Source organism: Mytilus californianus, unplaced genomic scaffold (assembly GCF_021869535.1).
Source record: "Mytilus californianus isolate M0D057914Y unplaced genomic scaffold, xbMytCali1.0.p SCAF_15, whole genome shotgun sequence".
NCBI lineage: Eukaryota > Metazoa > Mollusca > Bivalvia > Mytilida > Mytilidae > Mytilus > Mytilus californianus.
The window spans coordinates 30,949,730-30,976,592 of record NW_026262637.1 but is presented as its reverse complement, the minus strand read 5'-3'; the positions used below and the strand labels follow the sequence as shown (position 1 = coordinate 30,976,592).

The 26,863-nt window shown below is 33.1% G+C and overlaps 1 protein-coding gene and 1 long non-coding RNA gene across 2 annotated transcripts; both read left to right on the top strand.

The window, feature by feature from the left end:
• The first annotated feature begins 9,982 nt into the window (after positions 1-9,982).
• LOC127725866 (uncharacterized) lies at positions 9,983-19,691 on the top strand. The gene is made up of 4 exons (XM_052233202.1): positions 9,983-10,099; positions 11,278-11,518; positions 15,165-15,529; positions 18,342-19,691. Exons 2-4 carry the CDS (start codon positions 11,280-11,282, stop codon positions 18,692-18,694), a joined length of 957 nt encoding a protein of 318 aa, XP_052089162.1. The 5' UTR covers positions 9,983-10,099; positions 11,278-11,279; the 3' UTR covers positions 18,695-19,691.
• Positions 19,692-19,855: 164 nt separating this feature from the next.
• LOC127725868 (uncharacterized) lies at positions 19,856-21,258 on the top strand. The gene is made up of 2 exons (XR_007993241.1): positions 19,856-20,763; positions 21,086-21,258. It is a non-coding gene; the product is annotated as an uncharacterized LOC127725868 (long non-coding RNA).
• The last annotated feature ends 5,605 nt before the right edge of the window (positions 21,259-26,863 follow it).

Below are 26,863 nucleotides of genomic sequence, written 5' to 3'. Positions count from 1 at the left end.
CATAGGTTTTAAAGTAATTAAAAAAAAAGAAATAAGGAACCTGCCCAGTCAAGCTGCCAACAGGAAAAACACTTATTTGAACAAGAAGATAAAAGATGTCACATGATTTGGATAGTAGGGTCTAAAGGGTGCTATTACACTATTACTGTGAGCTATAGGATATAGGTGGTCACAGCTGTTGGTTTAATACTGTTGCTAAAAAAAAACAAGAAAATAGATTCAATATCCTAGCATATTGAAGTCTCACCATAAAATCTAATCGAAATCGGTAGTATTTGTGAGAGGCCAGAAAGTATTTAAAATTGTCAGACCATCTGAATAAAGAACCCTTTCAACGGAATCAATTGGTATATCATGCATTCAGCCCTTGCTGTTGAAAGATGTGAGAAGTTTTTAATATCATTTTCAATGTTTTAGTTATATTAACGACATGTTATTATTATTACATGTCTAGATGTTAGACGAAATGTTAATTAATGTATGTAATAACAATGATAATTGTAATGATTTTATAGTTCTGATCCTGCCTGGAATTAAATGTATGTGATTTTTATAGAATGAAGATAATAACATCTGTCTGAACTTTTTAATGTTTCATTTTAATATATAAAAATGTTTTTCTGTTAAAATCATGATGTATTGTTTTATGTGTACATGTTATGCTGCCCATCAAGGGCCCTTGATTGGAATAATAAATATTCTTATTCTTATTCTTATTCTTATTAACGACATTATAATATGAGGTGGGACAGGAAATACCTTCTAAAACTAATGTATGTGAGAAACATTTTTTATAAATATTCTAACATGAATTAATTTTAAACCGAATGTCATAGCTTTAATTCCACCATCCTTCGTGTACATTCATTTGGATAAATACTAATAATTCCCCTCATCTGTCAAAATTGTATTTTGTGCTGTTTTAAGGCGTTTAAATTATGCTTTGGCGATCGGTTAAGAAATAAACCATAGTTTTAACTGTACACATATTAGGTTGTGATACTGTGAATTTGGTTAATAGATTATAAGACATTTAGAAAATGGCCCTGGTGTGAAATAAATTCAGTTGAACAGACCAAAAGATATGGAATAGAGGATAATGGGCAAAATAGACAAAGAAAAGAGAAAAATGGCATAAAAATTAAAGAATACAGAAATGAAGACCCCCATCCAGACCCTCTTCAATACAATGCGATTTAGTGGATACAGTTCCCATGCAGTAGGTGCAACAGAGGGTCATTGCTCACATGATAAATTATTCAATGGTAATTTTTATTCTAATGAACCTTGAATTTATATGATGTAACCATGCAGATGCGTGTGATGAAATTTAATAACTATTCAATAACAGCTTGGTTTTGTTTTCTGGTTTGTGGTCAGAAGTATACCGAGGTATTGAACAATGTGTACTAGCATCACCTTTTGTCAGTCATCATGCGTATGTTTGTAAACAATACATAAATCAATAAAGCAGAAATTAATAATTGATCATATAAATACTTTTATGATGAGCTGGAATTATCGTGGATAAAATATAATGAACTTTAAAAGTGCATGCCGGGTATCATGTGCGTCCAATATGTAGATTAACGTTTGTTTTATAAAAGTGCGTATGACAAATCAACTCAGAAGTTCCTGTTGATTTAGTGTACTTAGTCCACAATAAAACAAGATCGGCAGATCAAATAAAGTGAGCGACAGCTAAAAGTACTGCAATCAATGCCCCCTTTTCTGCATGCAGTTTTACATGATGTCTTTGCTGCTGTGAACTTGACGACAAACCAACCTGACCTTACTGTTAGTTCATCCTTACAACTGTTAGTTCATCCTTACATGTCAGTTATTATGATGTCTCGCTTAGGGAAAGTGCCATGCTTTCTGCACATCAAAGTACTCTTTTAACAACCGTTCGAGGGGTCCGTAGTTTGTTCGTAGCAACGCGAATGTTGTGCCAATATCCAACATGTCCTCGTTTTCCAGTTTATAGTCTAAATTTTGGTGTTTGAGTATATATACCTATATTGAAAAAATATCGTCTCTCACCTGTAACGTTCCATGGACAAAATAGATGGGGAAAAAAACGCCGAGTCCAACGATTTCAACGGTGTGTGGCAAAGACGACACCACCCCCTTTTTATCGGAAAAACATTTTTTGCGCTTAAAATTAAAAAAAAAACATGTTAACGCCCCTTTTTTTATCCCTCGGACACTGGAAAAGCTTCCTTTTATCAAAAACAACGTATCTACTTCACATAAAGAAGTTTTTACCAGATATAAACATGATAAATATTATCGATAACTGCATTATATAAAGTAAATGTACAGCATATGATACATAGAAAAGACAGGTTATATAAGAATGTAACCACATAACATGAGAAAGTATCCACATAATATAAGAATGACATTGTAACTACTAGTACTTCATATAAAAATTTATCCACTTGATATTACAAATTATGAATATAATATAGTAAAGTAATGATATGATATAATAAAGAAAGTATATTTTATAATGAAGTAACAACACCGCACAATAAAGAAACCACATAATTTAATAATGAAACCACATATTATAACAATGAAACCACAAAATATAATAAAGAAAATACAATGTTATAATGAAGTAAGCACAAAACGTAATAAAGAAACCACATACTATAAATATAAATCAATTGCTTTAAAAAGCAATTGTAAATGGTCTTTCCCCCTTCTGAAACATGATTGATTGATATATGTGTATGTATGTTTGTTTGTTTGTTTGTTTGTTTGTTTGTTTGTTTCTTTGAATGGTCCATATTAGTGTGTTGGTTAAGTTTCTATATTTAGTTTGGAAAGTTTTTATTCTATTTCAGGGTCCGCGCGCGTCTTTGTCTCGCGCCAGGTTGTGGCGTCACGTGACGAGGCTTTATATTAGCGAAAACTTAGTATTTTTATTTCTTTTTAGGTGGGGACGTTGGACAGACAACATGTATAGCGACAGAATACACACAATGTATTTCTTTTGTCATTGTAGGTAATTGACGTTTCGATCACAGTTCACGAGCAGTGCATGCTTTGGATTTAATTGATCCTGTGTAATTTTAAAACACGTTTGTTGATTATTTTCACATAATGTACATTTTTCAGTAGCAGTTTGTAACACAGATTTGTATTTCAATCTAATAGTGGACATTTTATTGTAGGATTTCACTGAGATTTACGGAACTGACAAGCGATTTTTACGGCATTGCAATTTCTTTTCTCTAAGAAAATTCTTGCGAGATATCTGCATCACGTTGTTTTATGAAGATGTAATACATGTATACCCTGCTGACTGCAAATTTTAGGGTCAACTGGACATGTAGTTTCAGAGAACATCTGATAACAAGCATGTGGATTTTTTTTTTCAGAACAGATGTAAGAACAATATTAAAAACCAATTGTTCTGAGAACAATTGAAGGTCTTTCCACCAGTAAGGATCTATTTTGATATGAAAAATATTAAAATTAGGTTTTTAATGTCAATTCCAGCGTCAAATGACAGCTTAATGTACGCTTATTCCAAAAATATATGGTTTCTATAAAAAAAAGATGAATAAGGGAGATAATTTTTGACTTCCGGTTTAAAAAATGTAACTTCCGGTATTGTTTGATAGTTTACTTGACACTGATTCCAAAAATAGTTCTATATACTTTTACATTAATTTAGTACAATAAATAGCTACTTCCGGTTTACAAAAAGTCACTTTCGGTTGGCTTTTTCAAGGTCAAATGGCTTGCAACCTAATGCAAAAAGTCCCATGGCATTATCATGTACATATATGAGGTAAAAGCAAAGGTCAAAATATAGAACGTCGAATCAACCTTTGACCTTGACCCCAATTTCAAGGTCATGAAACAAGGGCTTCAAATCAAAATACCCTAGGTCTCAATTATATATGATGAATGGTTATATCACCATACGTGTAATTTTGAATATGATAGGGGAGAAAACTCCCATTAAATGTCTCCGTACCCTTTCACCTCAAATTTACGTGTTAAGACATGTCGCAACTAACAATTCTGTAAAAAAATTTGTCGATATCTTATAAGATTTCTGAAAATTAGTGATAACAAGCCAAAATCAAAATTTTTAACATGACCTTGACCTTTGACCTTGACCTCATTTTCATTTTTATGGACCAAGGACCTCAAATCAAAAGACCCTAGGCCTCTATCACTTATGGTTTTCCAGTTACAAATACATTTCACATTTATCAAATACAAAAGGGGAAAAAACTCTCATATGGAGTCTTCGTAAAGCTTCGGTCTAAATAAAACCTAACATCCTGAGGATATAACGAGCAATTTGGAAAAATAAATTTGTCGCTTTCTTTTACGGTTGCAGAGGAGATCTCATAACAAGAAAAACAGTGTTTGGGGAGATAACTCTTACAAAGAAAAGTGTTCGGTTAAACAGGGTCAGTTTCAAAAGCATATAGACTGTATGATATCATATACTAAGCGACATCTTTTGAAACAAAAATACACCGCAAGAAAAAAATTAGGCGGAAGAAAAAAAATTAAAAAATAATACAAATTAAACTTTGACCTTGACCCCAATTTAAAGGTCATGAAACAAGGGCCTCAAATCAAAAGACCCTAGGTCTCAATTATATAAGATGAATGAGTTATATCACCATACATGTAATTTTGAATATAAAAGGTGAGAAAACTCCCATTAAATGTCTCCGTACCCTTTCAACTCAAATTTACGTGTTACGACATGTCGCAACTAACAATTCTGTAAAAAAAAATTGTCGATATCTTATAAGATTTCTGAAAATTAGTGAAAACAAGCCAAAATCAAAATTTTTAACATGACCTTGACCTTTGACCTTGACCTCATTTTCATTTTTATGGACCAAGGACCTCAAATCAAAAGACCCTAGGCCTCTATGACTTATGGTTTTCCAGTTACAAATAAATTTCACTTATATCAATACAAAAGGGGAAATAACTCTCATATGGAGTCTTCGTAAAGCTTCGGTCTAAATAAAACCTAACATCCTGAGGATATAACGAGCAATTTGGAAAAATAAATTTGTGGCTTTCTTTTACGGTTGCGGAGGAGATCTCATAACAAGAAAAACAGTGTTTGGGGAGATAACTCTAACAAAGAAAAGTGTTCGGTTAAACAGGGTCAGTTTCAAAAGCGTATAGATTGTATGATATCATATACCAAAAAACTAAGCGACATCTTTTGAAACAAAAATACACCGCAAGAAAAAAATTAGGCGGAAGAAAAAAAAAATAATCAGAAGAAAACCAATAGGTCTTTCCACGGAAAGGTGGAAAGACCTAATAAGGAAAGTACATAATATAATGAAGTAACTACATATAACATAATAAAGAAACCACGTACTATAATAAGGAAAGTACATATTATAATGAAGTAACTACATATAACATAATAAAGAAACCACATACTATAATAAGGAAAGTACATATTATAATGAAGTAACTACATATAACATAATAAAGAAACCACATACTATAATAAGGAAAGTACATATTATAATGAAGTTACTACAAATAACATAATAAATTTAAGAAACCATAACAGTGATATTGAACTACACTGCTATAGAACAGAATATTTTATTACCTTAAGCTTAAATTTTCAGCTCATCGGTTTATTCACGATACAGTAGTTATATTTGCAATAAAACATGTACACTGTAGACAGAGAATGACAAATGTTCTGTGGAATGGCTCACAGTTTTAGTAAAACAAACATCAATTCCAAATATCGTATTAATTTAAGTTATAATATTTCAACAATTAATGTGAAAAACAATATCAGACCCGGCAAAGTCCAGTACAAATGTTTTTTAACTACGGATTTCAGTATACATAAATTCGACGTCCGAAACACATTTCGGACCAAGTGGCATCCATCCACAAAAGCAGTGTAATAGGGTAATTACAGACCCGTTCTACCTGCTCTATCAAACAAAATAAAATAGCCATAGAAACTCTATTTTCTAAATACTTTGATATAACAGTTGTTTTCTATTCGTTTGATGTGTTTGAGCTTTTGATGTTGCCATTTAATACGAGGCTTTCCGTTTTGAATTTTCCTTGGAGTTCGGTATTTTTGTTATTTTTCTTTTTTATGATATTTTTACAATTTCCTTGCGACTTTCGATCAATCTATGGCTATCAGTCAAACATCATTAAATGTTAGAAGACTTGGAAAAGGTACTGAATAATAATACATATCAAGCAACAATACCTTAGGACCTTAGCAAAGAGTTTGACTTTCTACCACATGATCTTCTTTACCTTGAAAAAATATGGTCTAAGTACGTCTGCACTAGAATTGTTCAAAATCTATCTCACTAAAATGAAACAGTGTTAAAACTTAAGACAATGCATTAGTCAAATGCTTGATATATACATGTATAAAGATGTTCCTCTGGCCCTGTATTATTTAATGTCTTAATTAATGACATCTTCCCTTTCGTAAGTTATTGTAAATTATATAACCATGCCGATGATAACACCCTCTCTAAATTTGACACTTTCTTGGAATCAGTTATTAAACCATTAGAGGAAGATTGTAACTCACTATTATTATGGTTCTCGTCCAACAAAATGCAGGCAAACCAGAAAAATTCCAGGTAATTGCAATATGAATAAAAAACACACACACACACACACACAATACGATTTCAATCTTAGCGGAATCAATATAAAGTGTGATGATGAGGTGAAAGTTCTTGGTGAAACCAAAGAAAGATTTTTTAACAGATATCAATACAAACATCTCAAACATTTGTAACAAGCTGTACGACATCTAAAGTTTCACAAAGAATTGGCACTCATCTAACAGACTATATAAACTTATTGTCAAACATGTATCCTGTCAAACCTCAGCTACCGTCCACTTACATGGCACGTTTGCAGTGAACAAAACACACACAAAAATGCAAAAAATACGAGCACTCGGATTTATTAACGACGACTGCAAAAGCTCTATATCAACTTCTTACTTGAAAAATCTAAACTGAAGCACTTAAAATCAGAAGGATGAGAATCATTGCATTATAGTTAACAAATCGAATTCAGATTTTTTTGCATAATTTGATAACCATTAGTAGAAAATGAATATAATTCAGGTACAAAGACATAGCTGATATACCACGACCGAAAACAACAAGGTATTATGATGAGAAAGTCTTATGTTATGAGGCAGCAAGAATGTGGAAATCCTTACCAAATAAGACAAAGAGTGTATCAATTTTCGTCCAGTTAAATTTTTTTATCTCTACTTGGTGTTTTTTTATAAAAATTGTACCGGTAGTTTGTGAAAATAATGACATTCCTTACAGTCCCAGAGCTAACGATTAAAGCCTGCTGTTCGTTGAGATTTATTCAAATTTCGTTTTTTAGCCTTGTTTTATATAATAATTTGCTTTTCTTTTGTCATAACAAATAAGGTCTACTTCTGGCTGCTTATAAATGTTTAAAATGTGCTGCAGCTTCTTTCATTCAAACGACTGTGCCTGTAGTAGTGCTTTAATGTGTTGTACGTATATTGATATCTTCTGCTTTAACTGTTTGTACGTGTTATATATGTATATGCTGCTAGTTTGTTTTTATATTGCACGTGCTTTGTCCGTACTGATATCTTCCTCTTTTAATAGCTTTAGTTGTGTGTGTTTTATAGGCTAATGTTGCTAAGCTTTTTATATTGGATGTGCTTTGTACGTATTGATATAAACATGTGCTGTTTTGTACATATTGATATAAATATGTGCTGTTTTGTACATATTGATATAAACATGTGCTGCTTTGTACGTATTGACATAAACATGTGCTGTTTTGTACATATTGATATAAACATGTGCTGCTTTGTACATATTGATATAAACATGTGCTGCTTTGTACGTATTGATATAAACATGTGCTGCTTTGTACGTATTGATATAAACATGTGCTGCTTTGTACGTATTGATATAAACATATGCTGCTTTGTATTGTTTGTTTGTGTTGTCTTATATGATTGATTTGTTGTGTTAGAGCTCTCAATACCCAAATGACATTTGTCCACGTCTTCTGTATAGATATGAAACCCTGACTTTAAATGAGGATGACTTACTTACTTATATATATATACTCACCTCCCTCACCTGACTGACTGACTGACTGACTGACTGACTGACTGACTGACTGACTGACTGACTGACTGACTGACTGACTGACTGACTTACTGACTGACTTACTGACTTACTTACTTACTTACTTACTTACTTACTTACTTACTTACTTACCTGACTATAACCTATATTTAGATTTTTTTTAAAGTAAAAACGTGCAATTAGCACATAAACAAAGAGTTAAAACCTTTCCAGACTAAAAAAAAACGGAAATGAAAGAAAACGGAAAAAATATTTGAACGGTGAACTAAATGAAAATATCTGAATAGAAAAGTTATTATAATTTGACACTGTCAAACTGTTTTGATTATTTATTTTTCTTTCTTATAAGCGAAAGGTATTTCCCTATCATCTTGCTAAAATTTTGTGAGCCTCAGGGAATTCGATGTTTGCTATACCACGGTTCATTTCACCGCTCTTTATGACAATACCATTATACCAATTAGAATGATTTTTTTTTGCAGTGTTTTAAGAAATGATTTTACTTTGTATCCATGTATAATTTATGAAACTTTAAATGCTTTAAAAGGGTGAATTTCTGTATAAAGTCAATAATTATGTAGACTTTTGAAGCCCAAACTTTCTATTGCCTTAAATATGAAACTGAAAGATCCGAAAACTTTACCAATACAGAACGATATGTTTTTGAAATTATAGCAAAACTTTAGGTTGACAAATTTTTATTCGTTATTTCAAAAACTGAACTTAAAATATCTGTCATTTTCTCCCTACCCAGTTTACCCCTCTTACTTATTATGATGTGGACCGGTCATTGTTATTGAATCTTACGCATTTTGATTGGATTAAGTTATTTAAGTTTACCTTCAAACTGTTTATTTTTTTCATAAAAGTTAATTGATTAAATCAGGACGTGCATGAAAGTAACGGTGTAGTCGGTGCCATATTTATTTATTCATTTTTTTAATTCATTAAGCTGAAAATGTACTACAAAATGTATTTGAAAAAATTGTTTTCTTAAAAATGAATTTCTTTTTACATGTACACACACGTGTACAGTAACTTAAATGACTTTCAAACCGGACACTGCACGGGTCCATATTATTTTTTTATCAATGAAATTAAAGGTATGAAAGGTAAGAATGGCCACTTCTTATAATTTTACGAAATTTTCCACATATAGAGTAGCTAAATTATTTTTTAATAACCTATTCCCGAGTAATAAGAGAAAAATTTACAAATGTGACGTTTTATTCCGTTAAACATGTCATTTTTCGAAGAGAAATTCAAATGCCGAAATACATTTTTAAATTACGCACGGCTACGCGTTTGCTTATCTTAACAAAAAAAAAACTTTTTCAGTCTCATTATAATGTTATAATTACAATTAATCCCAAACAAAAATAGTCATTAAATTAAGTCAAAATATGTCCGATCTACCTATTTTTGGACATCAAAATTTAACACGATCTCTTTAAGGTCAATTTCGTCTACCTCGCAAAATCTTGTAAGGCTGACAACAGATTAGCTACATGTGTTTGGCAATCATTTCTATAAATAGTTCAGGTTATTCCAAAAACTATGATGAAAGGGCGTATTTGATTTAAACGAGAGCAATAGCAGAATATCTTATCATTTACTAAAATGATATATCCCATTCATATAATCTTTTTTATTCTTTGTTTATAGAATTAAAGTATTCAGTGTAAGAAAAGACATATAAACGTCCCTGCTATCAGCTAATTCTTTATAATGCGAAGCGTTTATTTTAACTGTCAATACAGTTATTACACCTCTTTAATCGAAACAAGTTTAGCCGTAATTTATTATTTCACAACAAACACAGGGGGAGTAACTGACATTGATCTTTTTGTATAAATGTAAAGACAAGAAATTTGCCACAAGGAACAACATTTCTTAAAACAGAGAAGAAGAATATACATAAGTCCATAAAGGTATTTAGTTTTACATTCATTGAGTAACATTTTGCACTAAAACACGTTAATCAAATTTCCTTTAATTGATTTGGAAGCCTTAATTTGTGATCATATATGATCATAACCATTGGTTTTATATGTTAAAGTGCTGAGTAAGCTTAATTAATTGTAGGAAATCATTTGGCTAAAAGATTTGACTTTTCATTTTCTACCAACTTGTTTTAATAAGATATGGATATTTTTTTATAAACTATTATATATGAAGTACTTGTTATGTTTGTATACAATGTATTTGGATTGTTTTAAGGACTAATAAAGTAATGTCTCAATTTGTTACAAAGAAACTGTGAAACACCGTTGGACACAAATGTCTTTATGCTAAAAGAATCTATCATGGACTCTTTGTGTTGTATAACGGTCTGGTTCTAATTAATTTGATTACTGAAGGTAAACACAACTTGCATAGAAAATCAAATCTATGGTGTTTTTGTCAACAGAGTAGCGTGTGACTTGGGGATTATGTGTCTTGAATTTTACCTGTAAATACTGGAAATGACATTCAATAGAAGGATGCACAGACATTTCTTATGTGTCTGTAACCAGGTCTCTTCGAAAGCAGGGACTATATATTATATATCTGTGTAAACATATACAGTTTTCCAGTGTTAGCTTTGTCCTCTTTGAATCGCCAAACAGAACGGTAAATCGTTTAATTAACATATACTAAATAAAAATAAATGTTTATCGGAAAGACAGCCAGGTGAACCGTACAATCTACAATTCACGCTAACCCCCTATTAAGCATGTATACCAATGGTTGACTCAGTGGGGTCTAGAAATATGGTAACCTATACTTCACCCATTCGGTAGTAAAACCTATGATAAAAAAGGAGCATCGGTTTGCCTATGTGAAATAAATAAGTAAGCAGTTATCTCCGGTTGAAAAAGGGAAGTTATAGCCGATTCTCTGCTTGTGCAAGACAAAATTCCCAACCATATCCAATAATATACCGTCTTTTCCAGTAAATTCCACAAACATGAGAAAAATGATATATCTGTTCTAGTAAATGATAACTAATGTTATATCATATATTCTTAAATGAAAGAATAAGCAACAAATCTGATTAAAAATACAATTATCTTACATCGTGTTAACGTGTCTCGTATAATTGGAACTGATTTCATTTACTCAACAGAAATGAAGAAACGAGATCAGCTTATAATACCATCGCAGAGAAAAATATTTGAATGCTACAAGAGAACAGGACGACAGGAAAATATATTGCTCATTGGTACGATAGGTGCTGGTAAATCTGCTACAATCAATACAATTACAGCAACCTTGTCGGGTGAAAAATCGTACAAAGCTCCCACTGGGAGCAAGGGTACACATATGCATAAAGATGGACGGAGAAGAACAACGACACATTTGATTTGGTAAGGAAATATGAATGATTTTTAGTCGGATCTGTTGACGTTGTTCCAGTTCAACTGTTCCCTTCAATAAAAACAAATTTGAATGCCTATTCTGCTGGTTTACCTCTGATTTTCAAAATAAATATGCAGAGGTATTATCGTTTTAAATATGAATAAAAGGATACGTGGGGTAAACGTCAGTAAGACAGTTACCCAACGATAGAAATAACCAAAAGTCATTAAGAGGGCAACGCACAGTCTTCAACAATATTCAGGTGTTTGTACAATATGTAGAGCTCTACTATCAATATATAAACCTACTTTGATGATATAAATGTCATCCATGTATTAATCGTTTTCAAAATAAGAACGTTTCTATTCTCTTGCAAGAAGTCTTTTCTTCTTACTTCTGCAAATTCAGTTAGAAGAAAGAAGATGGCAAATGCCGCTCATGTAGCCGATAGTAACATTGATCATCATGATGCAATCTTTCAGTCAATTTAGGAGTTACATTTGATCATTATTCAATCCTTCGTGCGATTCAATGGGCAAAGAACACCATGTCCTATTAGATTATTGTCTGTTGTGAAAGGCAATGGTTTCGTATACCTAACAAATACATAGACCTTCTTCTTCAATGATATGTCTCTGTTTGGAGATACAAAAGAGGCGGTTCTTCTTTATTATAACTATCCCGAACAACGAACGCAATGTCCAATATTTTCAGAACTTGTAGACACTGTTATCTCAAATATTTCGGAAGAGCTTGAACCCTGCCCTGGACTAATACATATATATAGTGGTCACAGCCTCCCAGGTTTCAAGTACAAAGTAAGGCATTGTGATATTTTTATACGACCGTATATTGGTATCACGTCGTCGTCGGCGGCGTCAGCGTCGTCTGAAGACACATTTGGTTTCCGGACAATAACTTTAGTTTAGATCTCTATGAAATTTTACCGGAAGGTTCAATACTACAAAAGGAAGGTTGGGATTGATTTTGGGGGTTATGGTACCAACAGTTTCGGAATTAGGGTCCAAAAAGGGTCCAAAACAAGCATTTTTCTAGTTTCCGGACAATAACTTGTGTTAAAGTTTATGGAACTCTCTGAAATTGTACATTTTTACCTGAAAAGAAAATAATCTTCAAAATAATTGGGGGGGGGGGGGGGATACAAAAAGTTTGTGGGGGATTTTTGTTTAAATTTATTTTTGGAGGTTCATATTTTTTTTCTTCAAAATTTTTCAAAATTTCTTTATGGGGAGACACATTTTTTGGGGGGATTTTTTTTCATAATTTTTTTTTTTTTCCCCAAAATTTTCCATTTTTACATTGATTATTTCTGATTTATATATAAGAGCAAAAATTACTGATATGGCAGAAGATTCACACAAAACAGGGTGTGTAAATTATTATATATAACAGATTAACTAAGTATTGTGCAACAGCACAGTATTGCGCAATAGCAAGAAATCTTCAATTGAAAATACATACAAATCATACAACCAATTTCAATGGGATTCATTTAAAGTCTTTAATTTTTGGGGGTTCTAACCTTGTATTACTATTTTGGATATTGGGCCCCATTTTTAAATTGGTCTACATTGAGGTCCTAAGGGTCCAAAATTAAACTTTGTTTGATTTCATCAAAAACTGAATTATTGCGGCTCTATGATATTCTGAATCTTATTGTGCATTTAGATTTTTTATTTTAGGCCCTGTTTTCAAATCAGTCCATATTAAGGTTTGAAGGGTCCAAAATTAAACTTTGTTTGATTTCAACTAAAATTAAATTTTTGGTGTTTTTATACGTCCGTTTACGGGATGTATTATGGTATACCTTTGACCGTCTGTCTGTCCGTCCGTCTGTCCGTCCGTCCGTCCGTCCGTCGTCCACATGTCGGACATTAACTCAAAAAAGCTTTAACCAATATGCATGAAACTTTGGTGAATTGTTTATATCTATTGACGTGAGCTCCCTTTTGTTTTTTATAAACTTCAGATTTACCGTTTCCGAGTTTTGGGGTTTTATTCATTAAAAAAGGGGGGATTTTCCAGTTTTCCGACAATAACTCAAGAATGCTTTCACCAACTTGCAAGGAATTTTGGTGAATTGTTTATATCTATTGACAAGAGCTCCCTTTCGATTTTTATAAATCTTAGATTTTACGTTTCCGAGTTAAAGGGTTTTATTCATAAAAAAAGGGGAGGGGTTTCCAGTTTTCGGACAAAAACTAAAAAATGCTTTCAGCAGTTCTCATGAAACTTTGGTGAATTGTTTATATCTGTTGATGTAAGCTCCCTTTAGAATGTGTCCATTTTTGCCCCAACTGTTCAGGGTTGGACCTCTGCGGGCGTATCCAGCTCCGCACAGCGAAGCAGTTTATTTTTATATGCTGAATCTAACCATGTTGTTAAATTTTGGATATCAGACCATACTAGGTAAATTGAATGTCCCATTTAAAATTTTTATACGACCGCAAAATTTTTTTGGGTTCGTACAATGCTATGAAGTCGTCGCCGTCTGCGTCGTCGTCCGAAGACACATTTGGTTTCCCGTCAATAACTTTAGTTTAAGTGTATGGATTTCTATGAAATTTTACAAGAAGGTTCAGTACCACAAAAGGAAGGTTGGGATTGATTTTGGGGGTAATGGTACCAACAGTTTAGGAATTAGGGGCCAAAAACAAGCATTTTTGTAGTTTCCAGACAATAACTTGTGTGTAAGTGTATGGATCTCTCTGACATTGTACCACAAGGTTTCATATCACAAAGGGAAGGCTGGGATTGAGTTTGGGGGTAATTGCCCCAAAAATGCAGGAATCTGGGGCAAAAAAGGGGCCAGAAACAAGCATATTCTAGTTTCCAGACAATATCTTGTGTTTAAGTGTATGGATCTCTCTAAAATTGTACTACAAGGTTCCATACTACAAAGGGAAGGCTGGGATTGAGTTTGGTGGTCAAAAAGTTTAGGGTGGGGTTTTTTTTTTTCCAATTTTTTTAAGGGGTTCATATTTGTTTTTCAAATTTTTTCAAATTTCAATAGATTTTTAAGATCTTTGACCTCATTTATTTTGTGTCAGACACCTATACTATATCAAAAATTTGATTACAATCCATTTTCAGACAGTATCAAGCTTGAATATTGTTTCCAAATTTGCCCCAACTGTTCAGGGTTCGACCTCTGTGGTCGTATCAGGCTGCGCTCAGCGAAGCATTTTATTAAGATCTTTGACCACATTTATTTTGTGTCAGAAACCTATATTATATATTATGTAAAAAATTGGATCACAATCCAAATTCAGACAGTATCAAGCTTGAATATTGTGTCCAAACTTGCCCCAACTGTTCATGGTTCGACTTATGCTGTCGTATCAGGCTGCGCACGGCGAAGCATTTTATTGATAAATATTATGATATGATAAATAAATAAATAATCTTTATTTCAAGAGGATAATCCCATTAGTTAAAAATAATATTCCTGAGAGTCCTCAAAATAATAATAACATATTCATAAAGTACATACAATATTATAATGATACATAAACAGAAGAATTTTTGTAATGTATTGCCAGTCTTACAAATGATTCACACGATGTCTATTTGATTTCTAGACGTCTGTATCCAAGTATTGTATATTAACGTTTATCAATGTGCCATTATTAGGTACAACAAATGCGGTATCGACGGTGCAAAACAGAAAGATATGACTGTCCCAAAAGCTTTTCCTCATTTGGTTGATATGACTGGTTTAGCAGACACGTGCACCAAAGATCAACAGGAATTGTTAGAAATGATAATCACAGGAAGAATACCTGACCAAACTTCTATCCCGGCCTTACAGGACATTCAGAATGCGCAATGGTCATGGTGGCAAATGAAAAGAGATTTTCCATTTTCGATGAATAGTCGAAAAATTCATAAAATACTGTTTGTTGCCAGCGCTGATGAACCTATACCGAAACACTTGATTCAATCTGTGAAAAATGTGGCACAGCCTGATGGAAGTAGAAGAAACATGAACCCAAGATGTAAGTTGTATATTTTAAGTTAAGTCGTCGATTAACTTGAACATCTCATAAACAACAAATATAGACATGATAAAAACTACGCTTATGATAATTTTTAGTCCCCTACCGACGAAGTCGAAGGGGACTTTAGGTTTGCACTCCGTCCGTCTGTCCGTCCGTCTGTCCATCCGTCAGTCCGGCAAATCAGCTTTCCACACTTTTTTTCTTCGTTCTTGAAGATATTGATTTGATATTTGGTATATAGTTTTATCATGACAAGTTATAGATCAAGTTCGAATTTTGTTCCGGTCTGATGATTTAGTCCAGAGTTATCATGGTCCATATCTAATGTTAGAGTACTACATTTTGTATGTTAAACCATATTTCTGTACAAAGTGAGATAACTCATTTTTTTAAAGACATTCTTTGGTTAATTGTTTGAAGTGTTTTTTATTTTGTATAAACTAATTTTCTGAATGCTATATACATGTACATAAAAAAATATGAAGTGAAATCTTTTAATTAGATAATAATCTGTTTTTATTAAGGTATAATTATATTTCAATACATTACATTGTGTATAGATGAAAGTTGTTGACATTTTATAGATAAGTTACAAATCTATATTAGTTTGTGACAAATGAAAGAAGAAATATTTGGAACTATTAATTATATTTGATTATAACTTGAAAATAAATATACATTGTATTACATCATATATAATTTTAGAGAACTATTAATCACATCTAATGTTAGAGTGTTTTCCACACATTTTTTTCATCATGCTTGAAGATATTGATTGATAATTGGTATATAGTTTTATCATGACAAGTTACAGATCAAGTTCAAATTTTGGTTTCGGTTTGATAATTTTGTGCAGAGTTATGGTCCTTGGACTTGAAAAATTCACTCATATAATCAGTTTTCTACACTGTTTTTAGTCATGCTTGAAGATATTGACTTGATATTTTCTTTTTGTTTACACCATGACAAGTTATAGAACAAGTAAGCATTTTGTTCCAGTATAATGATTTTTTACCCGGTAGGGGACTATTTATTGCCATGCAATACTCTCAGAATGCTTGTTATTTCTGTGTTTCATTATAGTTATTTAATGAGATAATTGAGAAATTATTAAAAGTCTTAGGTTTTGAACTTCCTCAGGCAAAGTTGACCTTAAATGGATTTTTTATACGACCGCAAAAAAATTTTGTGGTCGTATATTGGTATCACGTCGTCGTCGTCGTCGTCCGAAGACATTTGGTTTCCGGACAATTACTTTAGTATTAGTAAATAGAAATCTATGAAATTTAAACATAAGGTTTATAACCACAAAAGGAAGGCTGGGATTGATTTTGGGGGTTATGGTCCCAACAGTTTAGGAATTAAGGGGGGGGGCCAAAAAGGGACCCAAATAAGCATTTTTCTAGTTTCATGACAATAACTTGAGGAACAGTGTATGGATCTCTCTGAAATTATACCACCAGTTTCCATACTACAAAGGGATGGTTAGGACTGGCATTGGGGGGGGGGGATTATGGCTCAAACCGTTTAGGAATTAGGGGCAAAAGAGTAAGAAAAAACATTAATGGACAATTACATAAGTACAAATTACAGTGTAAGGGAGGTCATTCAAACACAACTTTGAATTAAATCCCTTACCCTGCTTTTAAATTATGTATAAAGAATATTTGTATTGCCTTGAGGTGATTAGCTGTCAATTCATTTTTAGAAGTTACTATTTTAATAATTTTAAAAATGCTGATTAAGGTAAATTAATTTTAGCTGTCATTTTTTATTTTAAGACTTTTATGATGTATTTAAATGGGTTATTATGGTTGCAAACTCCATTGGAAATTTGAATTGAAATTATGACCATGACTGAGGGAAAGAATTGTTTTGGGAAAAAAAGGGGGGGGGGGTAAAAAAAATGGTGGTGGGGGTGGGGGACAAATTTTTCTCCTCAATATTTCAGAAATCAAAAAGAAAATCCTTCAAATTTTTTTTTTTTGAAAAAAGGGCCAAAATTACAATCCAAATTCAGACCTGTATCAAGCGCGAATATTGTGTCCATTTTTGTCCAAACTGTTCAGGGTTGGACCTCTGCGGTCGTATCCAGCTGCGCTCGGCGAAGCAATTTATTTGTTCTTTTTATGCCCCGTTTGATCAGACAGCTCATCATGTGAATCCTTGGATTTCAATTCTTTGGGGGTATGATGGAAAGTAAATCAGGAAAAGAGCTTCAGACACAACACATTTATAAAGTGTTATTTTCATTTACAATATATATAGAAACCAAGAATTGTACAAGTTGTTAAACTAAGTTTTGTTTATAGATACAAGAAGATGTGGTATGAGTGCCAATGAGACAACTCTCCATCCAAGTCACAATTTGTGAAAGTAAACCATTATAGGTCAAAGTACGGTCCTCAACACGGAGCCTTGGCTCACACCGAACAGCAAGCTATAAAGGGCCCCAAAAATTACTAGTGTAAAACAATTCAAACATGAAAAAACAGGTCTAATCTATATAAAAAAAACGAGAAACACTTATGAACCACATCAACAAACGACAACCACTGAATATCAGGTTCCTGACTTAGGACAGGTGCAAACAAATGCAGCGGGTTTAAACGTTTTAATAGGTACCAACCTTCACCCTTACCTGAAACAATATAGAAAGACACACTATAAAATATCAATTGAAATGTATATTTGTGCATTTTACGGTTAGGCAAAGTTGTCTAAGGTAACCAACTCTGCAAAATATAATGTCTCAAAATAAAAGTAATAACATTTTCAGTAATACATACAGTATTTTACTCTTTTTCAGATATCCCTATTTTTGGAATATTGACGAAGACGGACTTAGTTGACTGGAAAGATGCTAAAATTCTAGAACGTGAGGACGAATTTTTAGAATTCCTTGGAATCGATTCAGCATCTTGTTATGCTCGATGGAAGAATGACGTTGATGGAGAATATACGAGCAGCCATCTTCTTTTTCTCTCTAAATTGTTATCCCCGGATGTACGAATTGTTCTAGATCAAAGAAGTGTGTGTGGTTATCTGTTAGACTCGTTCATTGACCATCCTATTCTCTTCATATCTGTTACAGTTCTTTTTGTTGCTATAAGTTATTGTTACTTCTCCTCGTTATCACTGACTTTCGGAAACTGGAAGTGATCCGAAACACGTGATAACAGTCTTAACCGTGGACTGGCGCGAATGCACTATTACACAAAATGATTGATCATAATTCAGGGACGAGGTCTCTACGCCTTTTTTTTAACACTTTTGACCAACTTAATGTTTGAATACATTTTGTTTTTTAGAATTTGTGATAAAGTACTGTTGTAACCTTTATTATTATATATATGTATGTTTTTATAAAATAAAAGAAACTTAAAAAAATTCATATTGAAGTAGAATAGAGACTGCACCAGTAAGAATAGTATTTATTGTGTTGATTATTGTCTCCCGCGTTGCTGGGGGACATGGAAATACCGGCCATCCGTACGTCTGTCCTTCCCGTCTTGTTAGTGCTCTCACGTGTACAGTTCTTGCCAGATTTTAATAAAACTTATATAATAGGTTTATATCGGCATTGTCTCGGACAAGTTCGTAAATCAGTGGCGATTAACAATTTTTAAAAGAGAAATTCCCCTTTGAAATATTAATTATATAGAAAACTGCATTGTTAGCACTCTCATTTGTACAATTCTTGCCAGATTTTTATGAAACTTATATCAAAGGTTTAAATCAGCAATGACTCGGACAAGTTCGAAATCAGTGCCGATCAATTATTTTTAAAAGTAATGCCCTTGGGAATATTAACTATATGGAAAATTGTATTGTAAGCACTCTCACAAGTACCATTTTTGCCAGACTTTTATCAAAATAGAGTTATGCTCCTTTGAAATATTAATTATATCTGAAATTGCATTGCATTTGCTCTGAAGCCTTCATTTCTCTAAAATATTTTTAAAAAAATTAAAGAAATTTTTAGTTTTTGCTACTAATGGCCAGATAAAATATGTGCAACGCGGGGGACATTGGAACTCTGTCTTTTTTTTTATTTAAGTATTGATTTGTGTAATATGCGCAAGTAATAAATGGAAGCAGGACTTTGGTTATTCTACATGAAACAGAAAACTCAGGAATACGCATCAACGAAAAAATATGCATCTTTTTTTACCTTTTTCTTGTAGCGTTTTGTCATAACATATGCCTAGTTCAAAATTAAAATTTTATTTTTATGCCCCCGCCGTAGCGGAGGGGGCATTAAGTTTTACCCTTTTCCGTCCGTACATATGTACGTCCCAAAATTGGTTTCCGTTCTCTAATTCTTTAGTTTGCCTCAACCAAATGTTATGAAACTTATACACAATGCTTATTACCACAAAACACAGATCAAGTTTGAATTTTGGTGGCGTCACTTTTACCGTTCTAGAGTTATGCCCCTTTACAAATGGGAAAATTGCTGAATTTTTATACGACCGCAAAAAAATTTTGTGGTCGTATATTGGTATGACGTTGGCGTCGTCGTCCGAAGACACATTGGTTTTCGCACTCTAACTTTAGTTTAAGTGAATAGATCTCTATGATATTTGGCCATAAGGTTCAATGCCACAGAAGAAAGGTTGGGATTGATTTTGGGGGTTATGGAACCAACAGTCAAGGAATTAGGGGCCAAAAATAAGCATTTTTGTAACTTCCAGACATAAATTGTGTGTTAGCGTATGGATCTCTCTGACATTGTACCACAAGGTTCCATATCACAAAGGGAATGCTTGGTTTGATTTTGGGGATAATTGCCTCAAAATTTTAGGAATTAGGGGCCAAAAAAGGGGCAAAAAACAAGCATTTTTCTAGTTTCATGACAATAACTTGTGTGTTAGTGTATGGATCTTTCTGAAATTGTACTACAAGGTTCCATATCACAAAGGGAAAGCTGGAATTGAGTTTAGGGGTAATTGCCCAAAACGTTTAAAAATAAGGGGCCAAAAAAGGGCCAAAAATAAGCAATTTTCTAGTTTCCAGAGAATAACTTGTGTTCAAGTGTATGGATCTTTCTGAAATTGTACTACAAGGTACCATACCACAAAGGGAAGGCTGGGATTGATTTTTGGGGGGAAATGCCTTAAAATTTTAGGAATTAGGGGCCAAAAAGGGGCAAAAAACAAGCATTTTTCTAGTTCCAGGACAATAACTTGTGTGTAAGTGTATGGATCTTTATGAAATTGTACTACAAGGTTCCATATTTCAAAGGGAAAGCTGAAATTGAGTTTGGGGGTGATTGCCCAAAACGTTTAGGAATAAGAGGCCAAAAAAGGGCCAAAAATAAGCATTTTTCTCGTTTCCAGACAATAACTTGTGGTCAAGTGTATGGAACTCTCTGAAATTGTACTACAAGGTACCATACCACAAAGGGAAGGCTGGGATTGATGTTGGGGGTAATTGCCTCAAAATTATAGGAATTAAGGGCAAAAAAGGGGCAAAAAACAATCATTTTTCTAGTTTCCGGACATTAACTTGTGTGTAAGTGTATGGATCTTTATGAAATTGTACCACAAGGTTCCATATCACAAAGGGAAAGCTGGGTTTGAGTTTGGGGGTAATTGCCCTAAATGTTTAGGAATTTGAGGCCAAAAAGGGGCCAAAAAACAAGCATTTTTCTAGTTTCCAGACAATTTATTGTGTTCAAGTGTATGGATCTCTCTGAAATTGTACTGCAAGGTAACATACCACAAAGGGAAGGCTGGGATTGAGTTTGGGGGTGATGAATCATAAGGGGGTTCAGAAAATTGGGGGGGGGGGGATTTTTTCCCCCTTTTTTTTCTTTAAAATTTTCCATTTTAAATTGGTTATTTCTGATTTATATATAAAAGCAAATAATAATGATATGGTTTGAATAGGTAAATTAAAAAAATTTAAGTTCTTAGACCACATTCTTTCTGTGTCAGAAACCTATGCTGTGTCAAATATTTAATCACAATCCAAATTCAGTGTTGTATCAAGCTTGAATGTTGTGTCCATACTTGCCCCAACTGTTCAGGGTTCGACCTCTGCGGTCGTATCAAGCTGCGCCGAGCGGAGCATTTTATTCGTCTCTGTTCTCTGACTTTAGTTTGCCTCAACCAAATGTTATGAAACTTATACACAATGCTTATTACCACAAAACACAGATCAATTTTAAATTTTGGTGGCGTCACTTTTACCGTTCTAGAGTTATGCCCTTTACAAATGGAAAAATTGCTGAACTTTTCGTTTCTGTTCTCTTACTTTAGTTTGCCTCAATCAAACATTATGAAACTTATGCACAATGCTAATTACCACAAAACACAGATCAAGTTTGAATTTTGGTGGCGTCACTTTTACCGTTCTAGAGTTATGCCCCTTTACAAATGGGAAAATTGCTGAATTTTTCATTTCCGTTCTCTAACTTAAGTTTGCCTCAACTAAATGTTATGAAACTTATGAACAATGCTTATTACCAAAAAACTCAGATCAAGTTTGAATTTGGGTAGCGTCACTTTTACAGTTCTTGAGTTATGTCCCTTTGTAACATTATATGCAAGCGGGGGCATCATCTGTGTCCCATTGACACATTCCCCATTTATTTATATTTAGGGCATATTAATTTACCCCTGTCAGTCCGTCCGTTCGTCTACATAAAAGGTACATGGTTTGTCTGTTGGACTTCTCTTATGGTTCAAAAGTGCAACATTTATTTTTTAGAACAGTTGTACATATAATGAAGATGCGTATGTGGATAGTATTTTATAAGTCCCCTACCGACGAAGTCGAAGGGGACTTTAGGTTTGCACTCCGTCTGTCTGTCTGTCTGTCTGTCTGTCTGTCTGTCTGTTCATCAGTCTGTTCATCAGTCCGGCAAATCAGTTTTCCACACTTTTTTTCTTCGTGCTTAAAGATATTGATTTGATATTTGATGTATTGTTTAATCAGGACAAGTTACAGATCAAGTTCGAATTTTGTTCCGGTTTGACGATTTTGTGCAGAGTTATGGTCCTTGAACTTAGAAAATTCACTCAAATAATCAGTTTTCCGCACTTGTTTTTTTGTCATGCTTGGAGATATTGATTTGATGTTTGGTATATAGCTTTATCCTGACAAGTTACAAATCAAGTTCGAATTTTGTTCCGGTCTAATGATTTTGTGCAGAGTTATGGTCCTTGGACTTAGAAAATTCACTTAAATAATCAGTTTTCCTCACTTTTTTTCGTCATGCTTGAAGATATTGATTTGATGTTTGGTATAGTTTTATCATTTATCATGACAAGTTACAGATCAAGTTCGAATTTTGTTCCAGTCTGACGATTTCGTGCAGAGTTATGGTCCTTGGACTTAGAAAAATTCACTCAAATAATCAATTTTTCACAATTTTTTTTTGTCATGCTTGAAGATATTGACTTGATATTTGTTATATAGTTTACACCATGACAAGTTATAGATCAAGTTAGCATTTTGTTCCAGTACAATGAATTTTTAACCGGTAGGGGACTATGTATTGCCAGGCAATACTCACAGAATGTTGTACTTATGTTTAAACTTGGTAATTTTGATTTGGGTATGTGCTGCAATAATCTTTATAAATAAATAAATATAAAGGCAAGTTCCTGTATTTTTTTCTCTATTTTTCTGGTAGAACAATCACCACAAAAATGCCACACTATTAGACAATTGGTTATTAAAGTTTAACATTATAAATCATTAGTGAATAGTAAGTCTACCTAATTTCGTTAAATGTTTATCGATGCATTACAGTATATGCAACTGTCTAGATGCCTTTTTGCAAATATTAGAAATACAAACATCAAATTTCTGCTGGTAATTAATAGTTACACCAGGTGGTTCAACTTCTTTTTTCCATGTATGATATTGCCATCTAAATTAAAAGATATATTTCTATTTTCAGTTTCCTTACCAATTGCCTAAAACTTGTCGGGGCTGGCCTTCATATATGATTTAAACTAAGCCAATTAATAAGCTCTAAGCTTTCTTTTTCTAACGTATTTTCAACAGTTTCTATATTATAATGTGAATATGATATAGTATTGTCATCTGCATAATTATATAATGAGCTACTTGATACAAAATGAACGTCTTGTTCATATGCCAGAAGTCAGTAACTTAGCTTTGTTTCCTCGGTCCATATGAATCATACAGAAATTACTAAATTGGGTTTTAAATTGGGATGTTATACAAATCGATAAACTAGCGTTATTCCAGAGCCTTATAGTTGATGGTGTATAATATTTGTTGTTAGATATTTTCAAAAGAAAGGAACTAGATTATGATATCAACACCGTTTATCAAACAATACACTATTGTGCTCTGTAAACACCAGATGGGATAAGACTTCATATCGACAGATACTATAATATTATAGGTCTCGGATATAGATAGTGTGCCTGTCCCAAGCCAGGGGTCTGTAAACCAGTGGTTGTCATTGGTTGCTGTCTGGGTTGTTCGGGGTAGAGATTGCATGACATGCAATCAAAATTCGTATGCTACTGGCTTGATCTCTAAATCGTCCAGGTTTTTTTTCATTACTTTTGACAGTTAAAACAATTTGGGGCAGTGAGGTGAACGGTCTATAGAACGTATCCAGGCAATGTCATGCATTTATTATTTGTTAATTTATGATATATTATACTCAGGCATTCAAGTTACAAAATTATGCGCATTTGTATGACCATACTTGTCAAGAATTTTTGTTTTAATTACATAAGTTGTGCATGACGTATGAATCTTTTATATTTGTACAATTACGAACAAGGGAAGATAACTCCCATTCAAAATATGAAACTTGCATTAATGTGTTTCATTGATAAATACAATTCAACGTCAAATTTTAATTTCACATTCAAAAATAAAGCAAACTGTACGCTTTAGTGCTCACATGCGCTTTGATTCTTTTATTGATTTTAGTAATAGACATTGCTTTTCTCGTTTGGATTGTCTAACTTTTGGGATTTTGTGGACCCTTTATAGCTTATCATACGGTTAGGGTTTGCTCTATGTTGAACCCCGTACAGTGACACGTAGTTCATATCCTTGTCCTTTTATCTTTTATGACTATAAGCTTATTTACAAATCTGGCAAAATTGACCTAAGATGGATTTGGCTATTATTTTTATGCCCCTTTTGGTCATATAGCATTTCAACGGTTTCGGTTCTTACACATCCTTTGCTTTCAAATATTCGGCTTTGAACGTTCCTGGTGAAAGATAAATTCAGACAAGCCCTTCGGAAGCATGAAATTTATAAAGTGTTGATTTAATTTATGCAAAGATACCACATTTCCTTTCTTTTGTGTATTTGATTTTTTCTCTATAAAAATAAGGAGACGTGGTATGCTTGCCGTTAAGACAACTTTCCACCCGAGTTCAAATGACGAAGATATCAACTATAAAAGGCTCCGACATGGAAAATAAGAAACAATTCAAACGAGAAAACTAAAGACCTAATCTATAACAAAACAATTTACGAAAAACAAAACTAAACGATGTTTTAAACCATACATGAAAATACATTTTCACGTGCTCCATGATTTTGTGTTGATTTTTTATTTAGGTCACGTTCGGCAATCTTCGGCAATAAAATACAAAAGTTAATTAGCAGGCAAATTTTTCACTGAATAAATTTTTTTTTGTCGATTTTATGTTATGTGTTTCGTATTAAATGTGAAAAAAATCGTGCATAGAGGACTTAGTTTAGTATATATACATGCATTGGTTCAATAATTTCCTTAACATTATAATTTCAAGAAACTCGTTTAATATGACTTTTAATTAAAATATATGGCAAAAGACAAATTTCAACTTTGTCCTCACTCATTGACATTTTCCCATTTATTTCGGACGGTGAAGTTCCTCTTTTCGCATCCCATGGCAAATACAACTTGTACGGTTTTGCTAGAATATGTTACCATGAAGCTGACTTTAATGAACTTATATTTGCATTAACCAAATTGAGATATCATAGACTTTTGAATACCTTAAAAAAATCACAGTAATATTCAGCATCTAATTTGTAAATATAAGAGGATCGTGATGTGGTTTACAGAATAGGGAACAATGGGGTAAAAAAGTAGAGAATAAAGGACAAAAAAAATAATGAATAGTGAAAAAGAGGCAAAAAAATAAAGAATAGGGAATAATGGGATGCTTTAATATAAAGAAAAAAAGAGGCGAAAGATACCAAAGGGACATTCAAACTCATAAGTCGAAAATAAACTGACAACACCATGACTAGAGCATAGAGAATAATTGGACAAAAAATAAAGAATAGATTGATTGTTGTTTAAAGCCACTTTCAACACTATTGTGCTATTTCGTGGCGGTCAGTTTTTTATTGGTGGAGGAAGCCGGAGTGCCCGGAGAAAACCATCGACCTTCAGCAGGAAAACTGACAATCCTGGTCAATTAAGATTGGAGTCGAGTGCACCTGCCCCGTGCGGGATATCAGTGTTGACAGGCTAGTGATACAGTAGTTCGACTACTTTTTTCCCGACTACTTAGACCACTCGTCCACCGAGGCCCCGTAAAAGAATAGAGAAAATGGCCTAAAAAATTAAGATATACAAAAATGAAGACACCCCCACGCCCCACCTCCATATAATGGCTCTCGCAAAAAAATAATAATGCAATAAACATATGAAATAATGACATTTTTTATTCTGACTTCATCCCGGTGAGCAAAAATATCAAGCGAGTTCGCTAGGGCGAGCTGACATTAATTTTGAAATACCCGAAAAGTAAATACACATTTTTACAATGTGTGGAAAATTCATTCATTGTAGTAACTAAGGAACCATTTAGAATTGGAAGATTTCGTTTCAGCCTGACTGCATTGTAGGCTAACTAGCCTTTATCGCACGACCATTTACTTTTATATTTTTGTTTTAAAACGCTGACATTTCTAATAACAGAATTAGTTAACGACAGTATTTATAAATTGTTTATGGTATAAATATAGTTTTGAATACCCCACTGCGTCGGGTACTAATATAACTTATTGGAATTATGCGATTGTTTGGGAATCTGTGACTCTTGACCCGATAATCACTTTTCCTTTGAAATGCATTGCAAATCAATTGCGCTCTCAAGTTGTAACCATAATGTAAAACAACCTTCTGCTCTTTTCATATTTTTTTTAGTTTAATTTCGTCATTATTTTGATTATATTAAATTAATTTGGTATATCTTTGGCTTTAGATAACGTGGCATTTATGTGTTTACAAATCAATATGATTTTCTTATTTTAGTTACGGGTTCGGGATTGCAAAGTTTGTTTTTAGATATTATTTAGTGAGATTGTAAATATGTT

Excerpts from the sequence above, each read along its gene's own strand:
- LOC127725866 (XM_052233202.1), top strand. The coding sequence starts at position 11,280 with ATGAAGAAACGAGATCAGCTTATAATACCATCGCAGAGAAAAATATTT. Across the intron at positions 11,519-15,164 it reads ACAACGACACATTTGATTTG|GTACAACAAATGCGGTATCG; the intron begins GTAAGGAAATAT and ends TGCCATTATTAG. Across the intron at positions 15,530-18,341 it reads AAGAAACATGAACCCAAGAT|ATATCCCTATTTTTGGAATA; the intron begins GTAAGTTGTATA and ends ACTCTTTTTCAG.